The sequence below is a fragment of the Bos mutus genome, chromosome 16 (assembly GCF_027580195.1).
Source record: "Bos mutus isolate GX-2022 chromosome 16, NWIPB_WYAK_1.1, whole genome shotgun sequence".
In the NCBI taxonomy this organism is placed as follows: domain Eukaryota; kingdom Metazoa; phylum Chordata; class Mammalia; order Artiodactyla; family Bovidae; genus Bos; species Bos mutus.
This window is the reverse complement of record NC_091632.1, coordinates 12,414,898-12,435,935: the sequence shown is the minus strand read 5'-3', so window position 1 is coordinate 12,435,935 and position 21,038 is coordinate 12,414,898. Positions and strand designations below refer to the sequence as shown.

At 51.3% G+C, this 21,038-nt stretch overlaps 1 protein-coding gene across 4 annotated transcripts in view; it reads left to right on the top strand.

Moving 5' to 3' along the window:
* The window catches only part of LAMB3 (laminin subunit beta 3), a 188,497-nt gene that overhangs the window by 132,770 nt on the left and 34,689 nt on the right, over positions 1-21,038 (top strand). For 3 of the 4 annotated variants that reach the window (XM_070384718.1, XM_070384719.1, XM_070384717.1), the window contains 6 exons: positions 5,002-5,322; positions 5,490-5,655; positions 7,112-7,232; positions 11,624-11,697; positions 13,459-13,523; positions 14,587-14,741. In XM_070384718.1, the coding sequence (XP_070240819.1) occupies positions 13,496-13,523; positions 14,587-14,741 (183 nt within the window). In that variant the 5' untranslated portion in view covers positions 5,002-5,322; positions 5,490-5,655; positions 7,112-7,232; positions 11,624-11,697; positions 13,459-13,495. Of the gene's footprint in view, positions 1-5,001; positions 5,323-5,489; positions 5,656-7,111; positions 7,233-11,623; positions 11,698-11,741; positions 12,074-13,458; positions 13,524-14,586; positions 14,742-21,038 lie in introns of those variants that run through there. The other variant, XM_070384716.1, reaches the window with a different exon arrangement.

Here is a 21,038-nt window from a genome sequence, read left to right as displayed (position 1 = left end):
ATGGACTTAGACAAACTCATACACCTAGACTCAGTTAGCTATGGGATGGAGTTCCTTTTTTTTTTTTTTTTTTGCCAGTGTTTTAAAAAAAGATATTTTAAAAGTGTGGACCATTTTTTAATTCTTCATTGAATTTGTTACAGTATTGCTTCTGTTTTATGTTTTAGGATTTTTTTTTTTAGCTTCAAGGCATATGGGATCTTAGCCCCCCAACCAGGGATCAAACCCGCACGCCCCTGCACTGGTGAAGTCTTAACGACTGGTCCACCAGGGAAGCCCCTGGCCTGCACGCCCCTGTGCTGGCAAAGTCTTAACCACTGATCACCAGGGAAGCCCCTGGGGTAGGGTTCTTAATGGACCAGGCTTGACGCTCATCGGCCAAGGGTTGAGATAGGCCTGAAACTCCTGGCAGAAGGACAGGCAGGGGCTGACAGACCTCCTGCTACGCGTGTCCCTTGGCTCTGGAAGTGACCAAGAACCCTTGAATCGTGTTTAGTTCTTGCTTCCCAAAACCTCCCCTCCCTTGGACCCATATTTACTCAGGTCGTTACCTCTCAGGCTTCTTAAAGCTTGGATGTCTTGAGGACCCGGATCCATGGCTCAACTCCAGAAATATTTCAATGCCAAATACTGAATCTACTTCCAATTTGACTCCTGGCCATTCTGTCCCCAGCCATGGTGGACGGGGCAGGAAGCACAGCCGTGGAAGTCTGCTGATCAGTGGATCGACTCCTCGTGAATTTTCTCAGGTCCTAATTCTTAAGGGGATAAAAATGGTGTTTCTTTTTCTGGATGATTTTCTGTCTATGTTGTCTTGAGAGGGAGTTATAGGATGATATTCATGACATCATATTCATCAAACACGCTTTGGCAGGTTTTTCCTTGCATCAAGGATTCATACTAGTACATCATGCTGAGTTGCCTCAGTCATGTCCGACTCTTTGTGAGCCTATGGACTGTAGCCCGCCAGGCTCCTCTGTCCGTGAGATTCTCTAGGCAAGAAGACTGGAATGGGTTGCCATGCCCTCCTCCAGGGGACCTTCCCAACCCAGGGATCAAACCTCTTATGTCTCCTGCATTCCTTTACCTAGTGCCACCTGGGAAGCCCCACTAAGACATCAGGATACATGGTTGAGCCTTTAACTATGTGTAGACAATGGGTGCGCGTAACTCAGCAGATAAAAAGAGTGGCCAAGGTTTGCCCTTCTCCTTAAGGAGTTTGCAACCCAGATTTGGGAGCAAATCACAAAGTAACTAAATCTTGAATAGCCCTAAGTATGTAAATATGAGAAAGAAGGGATTTACAAGACAGATTAGAACTGGTTGTTAATTGAATTGTATCTGTAAAGTCTACTACTGGAGTTTGGTAAGAATTTACAGAAAATAGCAGAGAAACCATCACCTATCCAGAATCTAATCTGAATCTTGGATTTAGAATTTGGCCAAGTACACAAGAGGTGGGAAGGGCAATATAGACAGTCAGAGCCAGATGAAAAGAGCCTAAGAGTGGTCAAGGGAATGAAATGGCTGGATCAGAGCACTTGTGTAAAGCAAGGCTGTGTGAATTAGGGCCAAAAATGCAGCTTTTTTTCCAGCAGGACTCTGGGAGCCTGACTGTGGACTCTGGACTTTAACCTGGAGATGGTGGAGCATGTATAGGTCAAAGTGCTTACCAAATCCAACTTTGCAAATGGAGCGCTAAGCCAAAACTCACAAAACAAAATGCAGTAGGAAAAAGTGCAAAGGCCTGTATGTGCTTCTGTATGTGTGCACCTGTGTATGTGTTTGTGTGTACATGCATGTCAAGAATAGCACAAATTCAAGACGACACCGAACGTGGATGGTTTTAATGATATTCGACTTGAAAAAGATGGAGGCGTTGATGCATCTATAAACTCATTATGAATCCTTGATGTTTGGCTGGGAAAAGCCTCCTGCACATCAGGACGCAGCAGTAGAAGCAGAGTCATAGTCTTTTCTTCCCCCAACTCCTCAAAGAGGACCATTTTGCTGAAGTGAGCCCATATCCAAATAGCTTCCCGAGCCCTTTCCTGTGGGAGAGTTTTATTCTCACATGCTATTTCCTCCTGGGTTTTTCTTGGATGTAGGGCCAACTTTGCTTTCTCAGATCACTGTGCATTTTCATGCAGAGATGGCTGAACCACTTGAGATGATGTCTTCAGAAGCTGTCAGGGAGAAAAAGTATCAATGTGCAACCAGGTGACTGAGCATTTTTCTGTAACTGAAGGGTGTCCTGGGAAGTGAAACTCAGGGCTAAAGCGAGGAGAGTCCTGATGGACTAGGATGGTTGGTTAACAGCATATCAGAATCTTCTTGAAGATTTGCCCTCATCCCCAATGGGTTTTCCCTTAGAGTCTGGAGTGATGTTAATGTCTCAAAGATATTTACCCTCTGGGTACCACTTGTAGAGATGTCACTGCCTGTGCTTAAGGTTTTTCTATGAGGCCATCTTGTGATGCTTTGTTGCTGTTCAGCTGCTCAGTCGTGTCCGACTCTGCGACCCCATGGACCGCAGCACGCCAGGCCTACCTGACCATCACCATCTCCCAGAGCTTGCTCAAACTCATGTCCATTGAGTCGGTGATGCCATCCAACCATCTCATCCTCTGTCATCCCCTTCTCCTCCTGCCTTCAATCTTTCCCAGCATCAGGGTCTTTTCCAATGAGTCAGCTCTTCGCATCAGGTGGACAAAGTATTGGAGCTTCAGCTTCAGCATCAGTCCTTCCAATGAATATTCAGGACTGATTTCCTTTAGGATGGATGGTTGGATCTCCTTGCTATCCAAGGGACTCTCAAGAGTCTTCTCCAACACCACAGTTCAAGAGCATAAATTCTCCAGCACTCAGCCTTCTTCATGGTCCAACTCTCACATTCATACGTGACTGGTTTTGCAAATCTAAAACATTCACTATGGCCATTTTCCCTACCAGTTTCCTTGAGGAGTCACAGTCTATAAATTACTCTGTCACGAAAATTCTTTTTTTTTTTTTTATGAAAAGCAAATTCTGTCAGTTTGGGGAGGCCAAACATTGAGTGGGAAGAGCAGGGATTTGGGGAACTTAAGGATCTGCTGTTGGATTCTGGTTTCACCACATACTGGTTGTGGTGGACAATACTATGTGGTCACTAAGTCCTATTTCCTTTTCCTCCTGTGGACATGTAGAAAGATCTCTTTGGAGCCCTGTGAGTAGTTCTGCCCAGTAGGTCCTAAGCACATGACTGTGAAGCCTGGGGTAACTGGAGAGAGTTCCTCGGTGCCATGTAACCTTGTCGCCGAGGCTGTTAGGACCACGGTCCTGGCTGCTGCAGATACGAGATGGCAGCTGTCCCTGGGGAACTGTGTGGAGCAGAGGCCCCCTCCTCTCGCCGTCGTCTTGCATTGCACTCAGCGCAAGCAGCAAATAAACGTTTGTCGGTTGTGTTAAGCTGCTGAGATTTTGCAGTTAGTTTATTACTGCAGTGACCTCATGGACTGTAGCCTGCCAGGCTCCTCTGTCCATGGGATTCTCCAGGCAATAATACTGGAGTGGGTAGCCATTCCCTTCTTCCAGGGATCTTCCTGACCCAGGGATCGAACCTGGGTCTCCTGTATTACAGGCAGATTCTTCACTGTCTGGGCCACCAGGGAAGCCCATATTGGCTAAAACACTAGTTCTGTGTCTTCATCACTTCAGGCTGCTGTAACAAAATACCACAGATAGGTGGCTTAAGCAACATGGTATTCATTTTCACAGCTCTGGAGGCTAGAAGTCCAAGATCAAGGTGCCAGCAGAGTGAGTTCCTGGTGAGAACTGGCTTCCTAGCTTGCAGAGGACTGCCTTCTGGCTGTGTTCTCACTTGATGGAGACAGACCCTGGTGTCTCTTCCTCTTCTTCTAAGGGCACTAATCCTGCTATGAGGATTCCACCTTCATGACCTGATGTAAACCTAATTATTTCCCAACATCCCCGCCTCCTGATACCATCACATTGGAGTTAGAGTTTTAACATATGAATTTCTGGGGATACATATTTAGTCAACTGCATTTGGAAACCTTGAACAAGCTACCAAATAATGCTGAAGCTATAAAAAAGGGAATAATAATAAATCCTTCAAACAGCCACCCTAAAAGTCTGCTGTGATGCTTGAATGAGCTATTGTAGATGTGATGTTGAGTGATGCCTTACTTTCTCACACATTTACTAAGGAACTGCGTTAAGTGCTTTCTTGAAATAGATCTAACAACCTCAAGAAGCAACACTTCCTAAGAAGGGGAAACCACGTGTTATGAAATATACAAAGATGTAGAAAACTTGTAGATCACTGGGGCAGTCTGTGGGTTTAGTGGACAAGGTTCAGGGCAAAGGAGGGAGCAAAGAGAGGAAAGATGAATCACTTGTAGGTGGACAAAATCTCTCTCCTTCTGAAACATTTTACTTTTTATTTTTTACTGATTGTTCTAGTAAAATAGCCTTATTGTGGAAGATGAGAGCATCAGAGAACTGTAAAGAGATGAAAAATGTTAACATTTTGGATATTCTCTCCCTGTCCTCTGGGTATTTTTCCTTTTTCTTTTTTAAAATTGAATTATAGTTGATTTACAATATTGTGTCACACACACACACATATATATATGTACACACATATTCTTTTTTTGACTCTTTTCCATGATAGTTTATCACAACATACTGAATCTAGTCCCCTTCACTGTATAGTAAATGCTTGTTATTTTTCTGTTTTATATACAGGAGTGTGCATCTGTTAATCCCATATTCTCAAATGATCCCTTTCCCCTCCTTCCCCTGTGGTAACTGTAAATTTGTTTTCTATGTCTGGATCTGTTTCCATTTTGTAAACAAGTTCCTTTGTACTATTTTTTAGATTCCACGTATGAGTATTATCGTGTAATATTTTTCTTTCTCTGTCTGACTGACCTTATTTGGTATGATAATCTCTAAGTGCATTCATGCTGCTGCAAGAATTTCATTCCTTTTTTATAGCTGAGTAATATCCCATTGTACATATGGACTTCTCGGGCTGCTCAATGGTAAAGAAACTGCCGGTCAGTGCAGGAGCCACAGGGGCCACAGATTCGATCCCTGGGTCTAGAAGATCCTCTGGAGAAGGAAGTGGCAACCCATTCCAGTATTCTTGCTGGGAAATCCCATGGATAGAAGAGCCTGGTGGGCTGCAGTCCCTGAGGTCACAAAAGCGTCGGACACGGCTTAGCGCCTAAGCAACAGCAGCAGAAAGCAGAGGCTCCAGAGGGAAAAAGTGCCTTTTCTCTGTCGCCCTCAGACTTGCTGGGCAATTGCTCCGAGGTAAGGAACAAGCTGCGGTCCAGACCAGCTTTGACTCCTCTCTTTATCAGGTGTTGGACTCTGGTTTTATTAACTCTTGGAGGCCATAAAACAATGTCGGTTATGCTCCAGCTTGCTCTTCTGCCCTCTGTTTGTAAACACCCCACCCCGTGTCTTTCCCTGTCTAGGAAGGCCAGAAGTGTCACCTTGCTCTCAAGGAACTTAGCTCATCTGGCCCCCTGAGTGGCCTCTCTTCCCTTCGGGTCCAGATCATTGCTCCTCGAGAATTTTACTTCGCCCCAAGGAACAGAGTGGAATGGGGGACCCGAGGCCTCCCAGTTGGCCCACTGTCTGGTAAGAGAGCTGTCAGACATCTGGATGGAATGGGGTTTGCTTTTGTTACAAGCAGCTGTGAAGACTGCTGCTCATACCCCAACGCCTGTGTGTGTGACGCACACGTGGGGACAGACTTTGATAGAGCACACGGCCAGCCAGGTACTTTGCTGGGAGTCCTGTATGCAGCGTTCCCTTTGATCTTTACAAGGATCCGTGAGGTGGACTGTTATTTGTCCCATTGGATGCAAGTAGCCTTGGCTGTGCGGAGTCACACAGCTGGTGAGTGAAGAACCAAGACTTTCCAACTTTTCTTTCACTTCCAACTCTAGGCTTTTAAGTGCTATCCTAAGCCACCAGCCCCGAAAGCAGGGCATCCTAAAGCTGGAGGGGGCTTCGAGCATGCTAAGTCGCTTTACTCGTGTCCGACTCTTTGCAACCCTATAGTCTGTAGCCCGCTAGGCTCCTCTGTCCATGGGATTCTCCAGGCAAGAATACTGGAGTGGATTGCCATGCCTTCCTTTAGGGGATCTTCCCGATCTAGGGATCGAACCAGTGTCTCCTGAGGCTCCTGCGTTCGCAGGCAGATCCTTTACTGCTGAACCACTGGGGAAGCCTGGAGGGGGCTTCGAGGGAGCTTTAAAAACATTGTCAATGTCCCTGCCCCTCTGCCCACCCATTAAATCTCTGGCTGGGGCCTGACCTAAGTATATGATTTTGTAAGTTCTGCAAGTAATTCTGAGGGCAGCCTGGATTGAGAACCGGTAAAATCCAACATGTCTATTTACAAAGGATGAAACTGAGGCCCAGAGCAGGGTTCTCCCAAGTCTGTGCTTTTGTTGAGAAGCAGAAGTGGCATTAGGTCCGGGAGCTGTTCAAGTCCATCCAGAGACCCTATGTGGCCACAAGCACTGAAGGGAAGTGCTGACTCCACACCTTCAGGTGCGGTTGATTCCAGACAAGAAGCCAGACACACCCGTGCCCACTCCCCCTCCAACTGCAAGAGGCTCATTTGTCCGTACTCAACCCTCAGACGCCAGTCTGAACAGTAGGAACCTGAGTTTCTCTTCCTGGTGGCCCTTTTAGGGATGACGTTTGGAATTTTAAAGTCCCCTCTGCTAGCTCAGGGAGCCGATTTCCCGAGGCTGGTTTCCCCTGCCCTCTGACTCTGGTCCCTCTTGGCCATGCCCAGTGGGTCCCGACCTCACCTGTGGCTGCATTTCCCACATCAGGTATAGCCTCTCTCCTCTCAGCCACGTGGCCAGCTCCACATGGCAAATTTGTGGCCAAAGTGCACAGAGGTTGGACTTAGGTTCTGAGAACCTAGTTCGAGGAGGGCAATGACTGGACCGTAGAGGGAGGGGCGGTGGGGGGTGGAGAGGGGCCGTGGTTTGAGCCAACCCGTCTGAGGAGGCGTGGGTGCTGAGTCACTCAGTCATGTCTGACTCTTTGTGACCCCATGGACTGTACCCCCCAGGCTCCTCAGTCCACAGGATTCTCCAAGCAAGAATATTGGAGTGGGTTGCCATGCCTTCCTCCTGGAGATCTCCCCGACCGAGGGATGGAACCCCCATCTCCTATGTCTTCTGCATTGTCAGGTGGGTTCTTTACCACTAGCACCACCTGGGAAAAGCTCAGGAATTTGGGAGGTCAGCAAAAGTGGCAGAGATGCTGAGATATTCCTCCTTCTTCTCGGGGGAGCTGGGAGCCAGCCTTCGACCTCACCACACTGCCGGCTGCACTGGGCTACCCCTCAGGAGGGGGGGACATTTGGCAATGCACCCTAGGACCTGGGAGATAGGACCTGGAAGAAACTGGGGCCCTGGGCTCAGAGGAGGGGATTCCCCTTCCTCTGGTGACAGGGGAGTTGTGTCATCCAGTCCTCACATTCTATCTTGTTTGTTTAATCTTGTCAGCAATCCATGCTAACCTTCTCTGTCCTCCCACCCCTTGTGGGGCCCTCCTGTCCTCACTCAGAGCAGCTTCCTGTTGGCATGATGGGGAGATCCTGCCCATATATGCCAGAGGCTCTGAGATGGGGCACCTGGAGCCCAGTAACTTCTCCACCTGTGCCCACACAGAAGACACTGTCTGCATGGGAAAACAAACAGAAAGTCACCTTGTGGGGGGTGTTCTGGGTGTTTCTGTAGCATCGGTGTTTCCCCAGGAGTCTCTGGTCCATGTTAGTGCTCCAAAAGCACAATTTTCAGATATCAGGTCCTGATTAGGTTTGGGAAACATCAAGTTCAGAGGCTGGTGGACTCTGGTCAAGGCTTACCAAGTGTGGAGGCAGGGAGTTTGGGCCACTTTAAACTCTAAGTAGTGGTTAAGAAGTTGAAGCTCCAATACTTTGTCCACCTGATGCAAAAAGCCAACTCATTGGAAAAGACCCTGATGCTGGGAAAGATTGAGGAGGAGAAGGGGGTGACAGAGGATGAGATGGTTGGATGGCATCACCAACTCGATGGACATGAGTTTGAGCAAACTCTAGGAGATGGTGAAGGACAGGGAAGCCTGGCGTGCTGCAGTCCATGGGGTCTCAAAGAGTCGTCCATGACTGAGCGCCTGAGTAACGGTGGTGAAGAACCTGAGTGCTGAGCAACTGGTCTGGTTTCCAATGACCACTTACTAGGGGACCAAGTTCTTGAAGATGTACCTCACTGTCCTCATCTTCAAAGAAAGGATGATAAGTATCCACTTCATGGGGACACGGTGAGTATGAAATATGGGGATACATTTACGAGCTTAGAACAGGGCCCAGCGCGCAGCGAGCTCGCCAGAGGATGTCAGCTGTGGTTAACTTCGGCCGACTGCCGGGTCTCTCCCAGACCGCAGGCCTGGGCTGATCGAAGTGCTGCAGGTCTGATGGCCGTTCAGGCTGGGAAGGGGAGGGAGGAGGAAGACAGACTCTGGAAGAGAGTCACCCTGCGATGGCAGCCCAGGGCCCTGTTCTGCCTTCTCCGGGTCCCCGCCCGAGGCTGGGCTCCAGCCTGAGTTCAGAAAGCCTGGGCCGGGCCCTGTTCTAAGCTTGTAGATGTATCCCCACATTTCATACTCACCGTGTCCCCATGAAGTGAACACTTATCCTTTCTTTGAAGATGAGGACAGTGAGGTACATCTTCAAGAACTTGGTCCCCTAATAAGTGGTCATTGGAACCCAGACTTTCTGAAACCCTGAGTTCAGGAGGAAGACAGACTCTGTGGAAGAGAGTCACCCCACGATGGCAGCCCAGGGCCCCGTTCTGCCTTCTCCGGGTCCCCGCCTGAGGCTGGGCTCCAGCCTGAGTTCAGAAAGCCCTACCTCTTCTCTCTGCGTGAGGAGTGACCGACTGTCTGGGCGGCTGAGCAGCTGTGGCCGGAGTGTAGACACGCCGGCTTTAGTCACTTGGCGGATCCACAGGGCCCTTCCTGGAGCTCACCCAGCCCCACAGACGAGGACTCAGCCGTGACTCACTGGGTCCAGGTGGTGCCCGAGCCGTGAGTCACCCGGTGTCCCTTCCTCTTACACCTGGGATTTGGCATTCACGGCCTGGACCAGGTTCTCTTACCTTCTCAATCTCTTCTCTTCTCTTCTCCCTCCTTCCCTCCATTCTTTGCTTCATAGGCCTTTCTCTCTCACTCATCAGACCCTGGCTGATCTCCCTGGCAACATGGACGGCTTGAGCCTGTCAGATGGGTGATGGAGATGGCAGCTTCTCAGGCCACCCCTGAGATGTCGTGAGGGATGGCGGACAAGCAGGCAGAGGGGGAGACTTGCCTGCCCTGACACGGTGTCGTTTCTGTAACCTGGGGGCGTGTGTGCGTTAGTCTCTCAGTCACATCTGACTCTTTGCGACCCCATGGACTGCAGCCCTCCAGGCTCCTCAGTCCATGGGATTTTTCAGGCAAGAATACTGGAGTGGGTTGCCATTTCCTTCGTCAGGGGATCTTCCCGACCCAGGGGACAAACCCGTGTCTCCTGCACTGCAGGTGGATGATTCTTTACCGCCTGAGTCACCAGGTTAATTCTGTCAGCCGCCTCTGCCTTTGGAAGGGGGAGCTAACAGAATTGCTGGATGGACAGACGTGAGTACGAGAGGAACAGGGGGTCAAGGAGAACCCCTTTCCTGAGCATCGGTTCTAATAAGCCAAGGCTCTGGGGAGCTGAGGGTGGGGGCTCTAGGGCAGGATGGTGGGTGGCAGGATGTAGGGGGCAGGAGAGGAATGGGATGTGGAGGGGAGGCTGTCAGAGCAGTGCCCAGCTTGCTTTTAGTCCCTGCCACGTCCTGCCCTTGCTTCTGCCTCTGTATTAGACATCTTGTCTCCGAACAAACTGAGTTCTGAAGTTTACGGCCTGTGCCTGGGGCCCTGCTGTCCTGGGGGCTGGGGGGTGGAGGCTAGATCCCCACTGGGAAGTGCTCAGCATCCCCGAGGGGTGAGGCTGGCTGGCTGGGCCCTCCTTGGGGTTTGCCAAAGCAACATCCTGGACTGGGCTGGGAACGTGGAATGGGGTGCAGGGGCCCACACAGAGCAATTGGCTTTCCCCTTTGTGAAGACAAACCACGCTGGGACCTGCCCTGGCCTGCACCTATTTACCTGGGCTCCTGGCCTCTTAAGGGGAGAGGAGGAGGGGCATTTAAAGGGCTCAGCCTCCTGCCGCCTGCCCGCCCCGCCTGTCTGGGGATCTGGGATGGCAGCAGCTGCTCCTTCTGCTGAGTTAACTATTCCTGAGCTCTTCATCACATCCTCTTCCTGGTGGTGGGCACAGGACAGAGCTCCACGAGCAGCCAGGCTTCCTGGAAGCCCTGCATTCAGGGAGTTGGCAGGGTGGAGAGAAAGAGACCAGGCAGGTGGGCTTAAAGCCCTGGGGGTGTGAGCAGTGACCTTTCCCTGCAGGGGGCTGTAGGGCTGTGTGTGTGTTCTTGCTGCAGAGGCAGGGCCCAGGAAGGCCAGCTGCTTGTACTGATCCTGGCTTGTTAAGCCAGATTTTATTGGAATGTTTACACGGGTCAAGACGCTAACATGTACGGCAATGTCCGTTTTTTCATCTAAACGGCTTATTGTCCATTTGCTACTTAGGGTATTTCTCCTGCCTATCTAAATCTCTTGGGCTATATGAAAATCTGAGGGTTAGAAATGCCCAGTTTACCATTTAATCCACAAAATCCTCCATTTTGCCCTGAAGGATTCTCAAACCAGTTTCTTGGACACAACCCTCCAGTTCCTGCTTAGGAGACACTGACAGGCTGGACTAGCTCAATTAGAGTCTCTTTTAATAGAAACTTGGAGGTGACCGTGTCCAAACAATGCCCAGGTAGGCTGTGCCCGGCCAAGATCTAGACTGGGTGTCCTTCCAGATCTCTCTAAAAACCCTCGGACCCTCGCCTGGTGGAGGGGAGGCATGTCCTCCGAGACCAGCCCCTGTCTCTGGTCCTGTGACTGTCATTACAGCCACTCGCAGCCCAAAGCCCCGAACCAGGAGCCGCCCAGCGTCCCACAAAGGCAGCTGTGTTCTCAGGCCTGGCGGGGGCCCAGGGGAAGTCGGTCCAGCTGTGCCTCAGCCCTCCCTTCCCACCCCTTGTGGTCAGATCTGTTTTCTGGCCCTCCAGGCAGGCATTCTTGCCCAGTGGGAAGGGCTGGGAGAGCAGCCTTTCCCTGAGCTGGGAGCCGTGACTCACAGGTAGTTACCTGTCCTTGGGCTCCCTGCCAAGGCTGCGAGGGAGCCAGAGGGGAAACATTTAGAGTTCATGCCTGTTGAGTCCTCCTAAGCTTTTCTTGGGTGGGTTGGGCTCTGACCCCTTCCTGATGAACCATAGCCTTTTAATCCCCCCCGCCCCACAAGAAGCAGGGGTTTTCCACTTTTTTTGCTTTCCCTTGGGAGGGGTCTGGTGCTTTCCAGGGTCCTCGATGTTTGTGTCTTCTTCCCTTCCAGCTCACTGACAGGTCTGGGGCTGTAATACCCAATATGCAAGCCCTGATCCTTCTGTTCTCTGCATGGTCTTCTGTCCAGGGTGGCCCAGGACCCCGGGAGAGGCTGACCTCTATGAGCCTTGGGAAAGCACCCAGCGCAGCGGCTGTCACAATGTGAGTGGCCATCACCCCCTCACCCCACCGGTCCCCAGGAATCCTGGTCTCCAGTCATCACTCACATTTCCCTGGTGCAACCCCCACCCCCCACATCAAGTAGGTGGGCACTGCCGATCTTGCCATGAGGCCTCCGGACCGCCTCCACCTGCCCAGTCCTGTCTGGGGTGGCGGGTGGGGGTGCTGTGACGGCAGACGGGTGTGCCAGCGGCCAGATTCCTGAGTCCCGCCCTGCAGCCGGCGACGCCCAGCCGGGGAGTCTCCAGAGGTGAGGCCGTTGTTTAAAAACTGGGAGCCAGGAGAGGAGACCCCCACATTCAAGGGGAGCGTCTCGGAGAGGTGATCTGGAGAAAGAACAGCAGCAGCACGGAGCAAGGTCTGTTACCTGTCTCATCTGCCCCGTGGGGGCGGGGTGGGCCCAGGCTTGTGTGCCTGGGTGTCTGGGGCCTGGCTGCAGGTCCAGATTCCTTCCTCTTCCTGGGAGCTTCAGCTGAGCCCACTGGGATCCAAAGGCTGGGTGTTGAGTCTGCCACTGTTCGGATTGCTTTCTCCCATCTGATAAGCGTCTTGGTGACTTAGAAGACAGCAGGTTCAGAGCTGGGGCTGGACACAAAGAAGGAAGGAGAGGGTGGGCTGGCCTCTTCTAAGAACTTCTCACAGTGCCTAGTTCCAGGCAGGGAGGGGGCGAGGTTGCAGCCCCTGGAGGAAGCCAGATGATGGGTCTTCCTCTTGGGCCACAGTTAGCTGTGTGAGCTCAGGCCACCTGTCTCTTCCCTGGGCCCCTGACTGCTCTGATAGGGGATTGGAGGGAGTTTGAAGCCTCAGGATGTTTGATTTAAAGATGTCAGGGGGTCCCCAGTCCCCACCTGCCCCGTCCTGCCAAATCCCCCATTCCTCCATCCAGGCCGAAAGAATGTGTGGCTGTTGTTGGAGCAGAGTGGGCTTCTGATCCGAGGCAGAGGTGGGCGCCCCATGAGCAGGGCGGGGCTTGCCTCAGCAGGGCAGCACCCTGCCTCTAGGACCCTTCGAGTATCACCCCCAACCCCAGCCTCCTTCAGAATCCCTGCTCTGTGACCTCCCAAACCCCAGCCCTCCTGTACAGCCCCAGTGCATCAATGGAGACATTTTGAGTTGCTCCCAGTTCAGATGAATTCCTCACTCACTTTTTAAACACTTCCAGGCCTCCCTCTCTTTCCCCGTTGTATTCCACAACCTGCTCAGCCTAGAGAAGCGGGCACCACAGTCTCACCCTCAGGGTGGCCGTGGCTGATACTGGAGACCATGCCAACAGCAGGAGAGGGCGCCCCTCCAGGCCACCAGCCTCTTTGAGCCACTCGCTGTTGGGCCTGTAGGTGGGCCAGGGCCTGAGAAAGGCCAATCCTGTTTCCTAGGGTGACATTGAGGCCACAGACTTCTCCTGCAAAGGGCCTAGTCCTTTCTGGCTCCCCAACTTGCTCTGTTGACCATGGGGGGCAGGGCAGGGTTGATCCCTCCCATCTGTTTCAGAGCGGGGAGCTGGAGTCCAGGAGGATGTAGTGACATTCTCCCAGGACAGCCTGGAAGTCACGTGCCAGCTGGGACAGGGGGCCAGGTCTCTAGCGTCTTCCAGGTTTTGGCTACAGATGTGCCTGCTGTTCAGAAGTGTCCTAGACCAAGGCCCTGAGTAAAGGCTTCTGAGAAAACTCGAGCCAGAAACAGCAAAGGGCTAGTGCAACCTAGGGGTCTGTGTGGCTTCACACAGGCTGCTTTGCTCTGCCCCAGGTGAGGTCCTGAGTGGAGATCGCCTCGTCAACTGAAGATGAGGCTGCTCCTTCTCCTGTATTTTGGTGAGTATCCCTTCCCGTCCTTCTGGGGCCTGTCACACAGCAGAGAGGGGACCAGCCGTGGGTAGGAGGACAGTCTACCAAAGTGTGAACATCACCCATCACCCGGGGTCCTGGGGTTTGGAACACTTATCTACTGGGATGCCCATGAGGTTTCTCTGTCCTGGGGCCTCTGAAGAAGATGAGACTCTTGAAAGGCTCCCAAATGTCTTCTTCCTCCTATCTGAGGGTGGTTCATGGCAGCCCCAGTGCTCTGCTGCTGAATTTATTTTCCATCTTCTCACTCTCTAACTGGTCCCAGAGCCATCATGGCTTGAGTTCTTGATATTCAGGGAGCTGCAGCTGTGAAGTGAAAGTTGCTCAGTTGTGTCCGACTCTTTGTATCTCCATGAACTATACAGTCCATGGAATTCTCCAGGCCAGAATACTGGAGTGGATAGCCTTTCCCTTCTCCAGGGGATCTTCCCAACCCAGAGACTCGAACCCAGGTCTCCTGCATCGCAGGCAGATTCTTTACCAGCTGAGCCACCAGGGAAGCCCAGGAATACTGGAGTGGGTAGCCTATCCCTTCTCCAGGGGATCTTTCAGACCCAGGAATAGAACTGGGGTCTCCTGCGTTGCAGGCGGATTCTTTACCAGCTGGTTATTTGCAAAGTGTGACAGCGTGAGTTTTAGAGATAAAGGAGCAGACAGAATGAAAGTCTCTCCCTGTGTCCCCCAGACGGCCAGCAGCCAGCGCTGCTCCATTAACAGGCGAGGAGAGCTGTGGCCAAGCGTGTGTCTGTAGCTCAATTCTAAAAGCCACATATGGATGCCACATTTCAGGATCAACTTCTACTTTTTTAAAGCTGAGAGTTACAGACTATAAAATCAGCTTTTTAAAAAAACCAAACAGCACCAGGATTGCAACTGTTCCCACCACCAGCGGGTCAGAGCATGAAGGCAAGGAAGAGGGTCTAGCGTTGCTGATGGATGACTGCTTCCTTGGGGGGCACTGGGGTGGCCGGCTAGACTGCCCTCTCTTTAGGCTGTGCCCAAGCACCCCCTAAGCCCCTTGTGATTTCAGGCTTGCCCAGCCTCCTGTGTGCCCAGCAAGCATGCTCCCGTGGGGCCTGCTATCCACCTGTCGGGGACCTGCTCATAGGGAGGACCCGGTTTCTCCGAGCTTCATCCACCTGTGGCCTGACCAAGCCTGAGACCTACTGCGCCCAATATGGTGAGGTAGGTTCTTCCTCCACGGCCTCCAGGGGCTGGAAGAGGGCGAGCTGGGGGTATGCAAGGAGCCCGCCATCTGTTCACTGAACACTTAGAGTGGACTAGGTGTGGGCCCAGCCCCATGCGCTGTGGGGAATGTAAGCAAAGCATAAGGCAGGATCTCTGCCTCTCAGGAATTTCCACCTTTGATGGGCAAGAGAAAAACATACTCAAAATGACTTATAACTGAACAGCTCCTTTTCCTCTTTTGCTTAATAAAGCTGGAGTTTTTCTCAGCCCTTGGGCCTGGGCAGGATAGTCGCTCAAATCTGGGGCATAAGCAGTAGATCAAGACCAGTCCTTTAGGTGTGTGGAGGGTGAGGTGCCATCTTTGACGGACGGAGTCAAGGCTGGTGGCACACAGATGCTGGGATGTGCGCATGGCTTGTCTTCTTGCCAGAGCGGGAACGGAGCTGTGCCCTGGCCACTCTCTGCTGCCTTCTCTTCTGCCCATGTTGGGCTAAGGGTGGGGCTGGAGCTACCAGAAGACTGTGTGATTGTAGGCTGGAGGCTGTCCTTCTGGGTTTTCTAATTGTCATGTGTGAAGAGCCAACCTGTTTACCTCCCGTCTCTGCATGTTTGGTCTGCATGTTTCACCACCCTGGGTGAAGCGGGAGGCTTTATTTATTTATTTATTTTGCAGAATTTCCTTTTAATTAAAATTTTTTTTGTGTGTGTGGGATGGATTGGGAGATTGAGATTGAGACAGATACACAACTGTGTATAAAGCAGGTAACTGATGAGAACTGACTGTGCAGCACAGGGAGCTCTACTCAGTGTTCTGTGATGACCTAAATGGGAAGGAAATCCAAAAAAGAGGGGATACATGTGCGTGTTAATATCGCTGACTCACTTAGCTGTATAGCAGAAACGAACACAACACTGTCAAGAAAGCATCCTCCAGTGAAAATTAATAAACATATTTTTGGAAGGATAGTTGCTTAATAATGTTGTGTTAGTTTCGGGTTAGAGCAAAGTGATTCAGTTATCGTCTTTTTTTTAGTTTCTTTTCCATTATAGGCTATTTTAAGACATTGAGCATAGTTCCCTGTGGTATACAGTAAGTCCCTACAGTAAGTTGGTTATCTGTTTTATACCCATCAGTGTGTATCTGTTAATCCCAAGCTCCTAAATTATCCTTGCCCCTGGGAAAATATTCAAATTGCCATTAAAGGACACAGATCGGTGAGGTAAAGCAACGACTTGGGGTTAGCAAGAAGGTTCAGCGGTTGAGCTGATAAGGAGCCCAGCTGAGCAAATCCAGGCATTGGAACGCTTTGCTTATTTAAGCAACTGATTTGTTTTTCAAAGAGCCACTGTGATTTTCCTGCTTGGCTTCTGGGCCTTTCTGGTAGGAGCTTTGATTTTCTTTTCCCTTCAGTAAGTTTGAGGTCCTTCCTTGCTCCTTGTGTTGCCCAAGGTGGAAATCACCCAGTGTTTTCTTGTTTCCCAGCTGCCTGTCTCATTTGGCCTTTTTTTTTTTTTGGCCCTCAATACACAGATTTGGACAAAGGAAAGAGGGAGGGAGTCGTTTTCCCTCGAGTCCCTGCATCTTTGGCATTAAAAAGACAGAGCAAGAAAGGGAGTGAGCGGCTGATGGCCCAAAGGCAGCTTGGGGTGTCTGCGGTTCCCTCTCTCTCGGCGCTCCTTGTCCTCAGGGCCATGCCTGGCGTCTGACCCCACCTCTGGCCTCACTGCTCTCTTAGCCTCCTGTGTCCTCTTCGCCGCTTGTGATCATAGATGGCACTGGGTCCTGGCTTTGGAGGTGTTGCGCGGAGGTGGCTGTGGTTTCTGCACCTCACCCACTTGGATGTGAGAAAGCCCATCTGACAGTGTTGGGAAAGACAGCCAGCAGCAGGCGAGTCCTCCCTGTGGGCCTAGATTACTCCACCGGCATCAGGGAACCTGGCAGTGGGGAGCTCTCCAGACAACAGAATGAGTCCAGCTGCCTCCTTCCCACTCACCCTCCAATTTTGTACCACTGAGCCATGTCTAAAATTTTCAGGGTGTCCTCTGCTGGGTCCTCTCTTTGGGTGGAGCCACCTTCAGGGATGGGAATCAGGCAGGGATCTGAGGCTGCTGAGAGAGGCTCAGTACCAGGCCTGCCTGGACAGCCGCCCTCCCTCTAGGCCACACTCCATCCTGTCCTGCCCTCTGCCTCTCTCAAATGCCCCAGGGAGCCAACTGCCTCCCCTGCACTTAAGCAGCAGTTTGAGAACACGTGGGAGCTTGCAGAAGAGAAGGCTAGACTTTTGCAACCCAGGGGATGGATAAACCTCAGCTATTTTGCTGCTGTGAAAGTTGAGATGCATTGGTTCTTTCTTCCCCTTGTCTACCAGGGGGAATAGATCCATGTAACCTATCGGAAGAGGAGAGGATAGGGCATCTTGAGTGCAGTGTGTAGCCCAAAGTCTGCCACTAACTCATGGTGTGATCTTGGGCAAAAGATCACCCCCTCTAAATCTTGCTTTCCTCTTCCATGAACGAGTGTTAGACCAATGGTCTTTCGTGTCGCTCTTTGCTCCAGTTTTCTTTGGGAATGAGCTGACCGTGGGGAACCAGCTTCTCTCCCCCACCTGCCTCCTCTCCGCCTCGTCTGATTTCTCTTTCCTTCTTTCTCCCCGGCCTCCCCTCCCAGAGGCCATTGGTTGCCTGTAGTGAAGACATACATGAAGGCATGGATACTCCTCTGTCCGAGTGGACCCTGAACCCTCCCCGGGCACACGGGTGGCTGTGTGATGAAAATTAGGAATCCAGATACAACTCTGATGAGTTCTAATTTCAGTTTTTAAGTTTATTTTTATTACTAAACGATATTATCGTAAAGCTATAGTTTATTGAGCACATATTATATGTCTCAGGCATTAGACTGAGTCCGTTTTATATAAATTATCTCAATTAATTTTCACAGTGCTCCGTGAGGTAGCTCTTATTATCCCCATCCCCATGGGAAGTTCTGGGTGTGTGCTGGGATTCCCTGATGGAAATGCATAGGAACTGAGTTTTCTGAGTGGCTAGAGATGGTGCTGCAGTGGCCAGGCCCAGCTGGAGAGGAGGGCGGCATGGTACAAAGCTGCCTTGCCAAGGCCTGCCCCTCAGCCCCGACCTCCCCATCCCTCTCTGCCAGCCCCTCCTGCCACATATACACCTTAGTTAAGTCAGAGCCCCCGGTTAGCGCCTCTGTTCTAGTTTCTTGCAGGGGTGACATGGTGGGCCCTGAGCCCAGCAGAAATCACCCGGCCCCTGCTGCCTGCCTGCCTTCTGGGGTGATGTAAACGCAAGTGCACTAGGGATTTATGACTCTTGGACATTGTAGCATTGCTCGCTGCCCCCTGGCAACTCTGGGGAAACTCAGGGGCAGGGGGGACGCCTTCCAGTTCCAAAACGGCCTCTCCCAGCTCCTGACCTCAGAGCATGGCTGCTTTCTCCTGGGCCAGTCTTAGCCTGTCGGCCCATCGCCTCTTCTGCCTACTTTTGTCTCACTGGCTTCATCCTATTGGCCTTCGTGTCCATACTGCAGCCTTGACAAAGGACTTAGGACTCGGCCAGCTTTGCCTTGTCCCCCAACGCCCTGCCCAGCTTTGCTGTTCCGGGTCTCCCTGCCTTGACTACCCATTAACTGTCCGGACTTGAACCCAGACTGGTCTTTACCGAAACGGGCTCTCTCTCTTCCAGCTCCTAGGTAACCTCTGGGTAAACTCACTATACCCTTTCCCCCTAAAGCCCAAGGCATGGATGAAAATGTCTTCGATGTCTCCATACCCTCATTTCCTTCTGTGCTTTCCCCAAGCCGTCGATCCTCATTTGAAAAGTAGGAGGGATGATAGCACCCACTTCAGTGAGTTGCTGTGTTTGCGCATACTGAGTTCCTTCCGCCGTGTCCAACTCTTTGTGACCCCATGGACTGTAGCCCGCCAGGCTCCTCTGTCCACGGCATTCTTCAGGCAAGAATACTGGAGTGGGTTGCCATGCCCTCCTCCAGGGTTGTGTGGACCATGTAAAAAAGGAGCCAAGTGACCATGGGCCTGGTGTCTGGAAGGGGCTACATGTCCCAGCCCTTTGCCCACTGGCCTCCCGGGACCTGTGTCTGCATGCAGAGGCTGCCCCACCTGCCAATCATTCTCCTGAGCACTTCTCGGATCAGGACGTGCAGTTGCATAATTATTGAAGTCAACCTGCCCTTGGGCTGGCCCACTGACCACCGCGCATCTGATTTTCAGTCTGGCTGCTGGATAACCCAGAGGCAGTCATGGTTAGTGAAGTCTCCTGATGGGGGGTGAAGACTTTCTAGGTCTGATCCTGTCTCTGACACTTAGAAGAGGAACGTGACCTTGAGAAGGTCATGGCTTCTGTCTAGACCGCCATTTCCCCATTCATGAAATGAGGGAATTAGTCAGCCTTTGTTGGTTCAGCTCTCACACGTGTACCAGGCTTCTGGCTGGGCTGCATGTGACCCCGAGGGTCAGCCATGATCTGTGCCAGGTGGGCCCTGGCAGGGGCTGAGCCATGACCTTCAGTCCTCTCTGGGCTGGTGCACGCTGCTTGGGGACCAGAGGGGTTTTGCCTGGAAGCTTTCCAGCCCTGATTTCTGCTCTTGACAAAGTCTTCTCCAATGTTGTGTCTGTTCCCTTAGATGCTTTATTTATCCCCCACTCCCTCCCTTTCTGGGGGAAAACTTAATTATCCAGCTGCCTTAATAACAGTCTTACACAGTGCATTCCTCAGGTTAATTAGCTGTGTAAACCAAACAGCTGTCATTTTTATCTCTTGGAAACAAGCTGAGGACCAGTAGCCAGTTGACATCCCTTCCTCTTAACACACACACACACACCCCCCACATAAGCACACTCACACCCACAGGCACACACCCAACAACCTCTGCCTTTCTGTGTTTGACAGACATCTGTTTTCTTGACCTCTGGCATGGCTAACGTGCACACACAGAATGTGAGAATGTGTTCATATCCATCCTGAGGTCCTTGTCCTCTGCTCATAGAGGACTTTGAGCCTGTCTCTGACCAAAATATCTGCCCTCCTGTTTCCCAGGAGATCTTAGCAGATCTGAAGCTTTCAAATCTCCTGCCATTGTGAATCTTCATTAGGATGGAACATCGTTGAGTTCTTTGTTTAAAATACAGATGCCCTTGGGAATGGCGTCATATTAACCTGTCATCATTTATATTTCAACAAGGGTTTGCTTATCAGAAAATTAGCTGTGGCTTTTGCAAAGGATCCCAAGAGAATGAGACCAAGAATGAGTAACTTTAGAAGAGATAGCAGAAAATGAAAAAGATCACTGCGGGAAAGAGTCGCTATCAGAGGGAAGCGAAACTTGGGATGTGGAACGTGAAATTTGGGGGTCCTGGTTACCAGCTTTGGACTGGGGAGTGCGTCTTGTGGGGTTAAAAGGAGGGAAGAGAGTAAAAAGGTGAGATGGAAACCTGAACACAAACTTGGGCAGCCTCACGACTTTGTTGGCCTGGCCTCTCACACCGCTGCTTCTTGAATCAGGTCCCTAGAAGCTCTCTGGCCTTGTTCCTTTGCCCTCAGCGGTGAAAGGAACCACTGTCAATGGTAGAACTTTCAGAGGTCCAGGAATGCAAACCAACAGTCTGCACTCAGGTCTAGGAGGACACCTCTGTTTCTGGAGAAGTCTGGACGGGGGGTGAGGCTGCCCTTACTAGGGGAGAAGAGAAGGAGCATCCTGAAAACCACCTCTAGTCCCTGCAATGACCCATGGTTGTCACGTGACTGCTGTGTCCCTCGAAGCCCTACAGGATGAGAAGGTTTGGAGACAGAGCTCCTGGGAGCGGAATTCCTGCTGCTTCTCTTCCTAGTCTTGCGGATTTGGACACATTTCTTAGCTTCTCTAGGACTTGCCTTCCTAATCTGTCAAATGAAGATACCCACTTTGGATCCAATATGCCTACCTCAAAGATTTTGGAAGGATAAAATGAGATAATGTATGTATCATGCTCAGGTCAGAGTCTCAGTTCAGTTCAGTTGCTCAGTCGTGTCTGACTCTTTGCGACCCCATGGACTGCAGCACACCAGGCCTCCCTGTTCATCACCAACTCCCAGAGCTTACTCAAACTCATATCCATCGAGTCAGCGATGCCATCCAACCATCTATCCTCTGTGGTCCCCTTCTCCTCCTGCCATCAATCTTTCCCAGCATCAGGGTCTTTCCCAATGAGTCAGCTCTTTGCATCAGGTGGCCAAAGGATTGAAGTTTCAGCTTCAACATCAGTCCTTCCAATGAAT